Genomic DNA, 3003 nt, shown 5'->3' on the forward strand with positions numbered 1-3003 from the left:
TGCCGCACATTTGTACAGTGCTCTGCCGCACATTTGTACAGGCTCTGCCGCACATTTGTACAGGCTCTGCCGCACATTTGTACAGGCTCTGCCGCACATTTGTACAGGCCCTGCCGCACATTTGTACAGGCTCTGCTCTGCCGCACATTTGTACATCTGCTCTGCCGCACATTTGTACAGGCTCTGCCGCACAAGTTTGTACATGCTCTGCCGCACATTTGTACAGGCTCTGCCGCACATTTGTACAGGCCCTGCCGCACATTTGTACAGGCCCTGCCGCACATTTGTACAGGCTCTGCTCTGCCGCACATTTGTACATGCTCTGCCGCACATTTGTACAGGCTCTGCCGCACAAGTTTGTACATGCTCTGCCGCACATTTGTACAGGCTCTGCCGCACATTTGTACAGGCCCTGCCGCACATTTGTACAGGCCCTGCCGCACATTTGTACAGGCTCTGCTCTGCCGCACATTTGTACAGGCTCTGCCGCACATTTGTACAGTGCTCTGCCGCACATTTGTACAGGCTCTGCCGCACATTTGTACAGGCCCTGCCGCACATTTGTACAGGCTCTGCCGCACATTTGTACAGGCCCTGCCGCACATTTGTACAGGCTCTGCCGCACATTTGTACAGGCTCTGCCGCACATTTGTACAGGCTCTGCCGCACATTTGTACAGGCTCTGCCGCACATTTGTACAGGCCCTGCCGCACATTTGTACAGGCTCTGCCGCACATTTGTACAGGCTCTGCCGCACATTTGTACAGGCTCTGCCGCACATTTGTACAGGCTCTGTCCTGATATCATGTAGGCTTCTGTTTCAACATCTTCGTAGAAACTTCAAGCGGCTATGTCTACAGGTTTTACTGGAAATGGCTTATACGTCGCTGGACTACGGAGCTCAGATCGGTTATTCCGATGAACCCACTTCAGCCTTTCCTGTATCGCAGCTCAGAGTCAATGCACACACACATAGACACATACACACATACACACACATACACCAGTGTCGGGACATCGGATCGATGTGTAACAAGCACACACACATATATTCTTTCTAACTCTCTCACATACAACCCCCTCTCTCGCTTAAACCGTCGGTGTATGCTGATATGCAACACGCACCACAGCCAAGCGCATACACCAGCCATGCAATAACGCAACAGCAATGTTTTCTGGACATGTCGCTGCATGCCATGTGAACATTAAACGTTTAAGCGTGTTTAAGAACATCCATCCGCAAACGCAGGACAAAAACAATTATTCAAACGGGCAACATGTCTAAATATACATGCATGCAACGCACCGTGATAGGTACCCCCACGAAGATGACGATGTTTCCGCCGTATTGCGGCAGCACCTGACCAGTCGTCGAAACAGTGATTGAGGAGATCACAGGCTGGCCGCTCAAGTCCGCCGCCATCTGCACATACGCAAGCGGCATGTGATAATCTCGTGAGTACAGGCAGGAAGGAGTGGAAGTAGTAAGGCAGTGCTAGCTTAATTCGTTGCCGTACTCATGTCTCTACGTTTCTACTGATACGATGAATGGTAAGCTGCCTGGGGCTGCGTTTTATTCAGACCAATGAAACAGGAATGGACGAGTGCGCGTATACATATTTATTACTAACATCTAAATGATTGCTGCATACGCAAAACGCATTACACAAGCGTGAAGCCCCAGACGGTCCCCTTCAGAAGGGACAGTGTCTGTAAGAAGGGATCAGCTCCCATGGCATCTCCCTGAGTACTCTTTGCCTGGTGTTACAGTGTCGCAGCTGTCGTACAGTACACCACACACCATCAGTACATGTACGCGCTAGAGCGCGTTCCCAACATCCAGAGAGGCTTTTTTCGCGGCTATGTTGTATCACGTCTTTTTGCAGAAAAGAACCGATCGGCGGATGACAGATCCCGTGATACCCAGGATACTACAGGCTACCTACTACACCGCCGGGATAGCGCTAGCACATGCACAGGCAAACCAGCAGCACATACATACATACGCACGTGCACAAAGCTATACATACATACATGTACACAGATGTGCGTACACAACGCACCAGAAGGAAGGTGATATCACTGTAGTGTCCCGTGGACGGCTCAGTTATCCGAAGTCCAACAGCAGTCATGTCGCCATAATTGTAGTCAAAGTTGCGCCATCCAAGACTGCCGTGTCCACCGTAAATAGAGCATGCAAACATCACCATAACGCAGGCGTGACCAAGAAGTAGGTATCAGTTTTTAGAAAGGGTGCAGAGAAGTGCTGTGCTAAGGATGAAAGCGTAGTACACGAATTGGATTCGAGTTTTGGGAAGCGATAGATGCAAGCAAGCAGTAATGCGAGCGAGTGGCTGGTCTCCCAATTAGCTACCTGCCTTGCTACCTATGCTATGCTAACCCGTACAAACGATGCAGTAGCGCGCTGTGTGTGTGAACGATTTGGATATTCGTTCCTTCCGCTGTGACACAATGTTGCTGGCCAGTACGGCCGGTACATACAAACATACAACGCTTTTTCATGTCTTGCAGGCTACCGTACTGATACGAAAGGTTCGCGCCACACCTTTCGTTTTGGGCCACGAAGTATGTCACAGTGGAAAAAGCTCTATGGAGAAAATTATTTACTTGTCGCGAAAATGTGTGGCTACGAATGTGTTGTACGCCGTGTACATGGTGTAGAACAGCCAGAACTGAGTTCTTACACGCCAGAACTGAATTTTTCATATAGTTATAGCTTCCTTTTATTGTAACTGTTGTTTGCTGGACATTCTGCGTAAACATATAGTAAACGATATGTCCAGCAGTTTGGGAGCTTTGATGCTGTCGTTCCTTGTTGTGGCTTCCCTGGAGCCCCGCGAAATGTGTGTTCATGTAAACAAATGTGTGCCATAAAAACTGACAGCCCTCGCGAATTGGTGTAACAAAACGAAAAATTCCAGCTATATTTTTGGGGTACCCGCGAAAGGTGTGGCGCGAACCTTTCGTATCAGTACGGTACCT

At 49.4% G+C, this 3003-nt stretch overlaps 1 protein-coding gene across 1 annotated transcript in view; it reads right to left on the bottom strand.

Annotated features, from left to right (window-relative positions):
- Positions 1 to 1662: 1662 nt before the first annotated feature.
- VOLCADRAFT_89033 (uncharacterized protein) overlaps positions 1663 to 3003 on the bottom strand; it is a gene marked incomplete at both ends in the record, with an annotated part of 4403 nt that continues 3062 nt past the window's right edge. Inside the window, one exon of the mRNA XM_002948748.1 lies at positions 1663 to 1758. Within this exon, the coding sequence (XP_002948794.1) occupies positions 1663 to 1758 (96 nt within the window). The remainder of the gene's footprint in view (positions 1759 to 3003) is intronic.

The sequence above is a fragment of the Volvox carteri genome (assembly GCF_000143455.1).
Source record: "Volvox carteri f. nagariensis unplaced genomic scaffold VOLCAscaffold_11, whole genome shotgun sequence".
Taxonomy (NCBI): Eukaryota; Viridiplantae; Chlorophyta; class Chlorophyceae; order Chlamydomonadales; family Volvocaceae; genus Volvox; species Volvox carteri.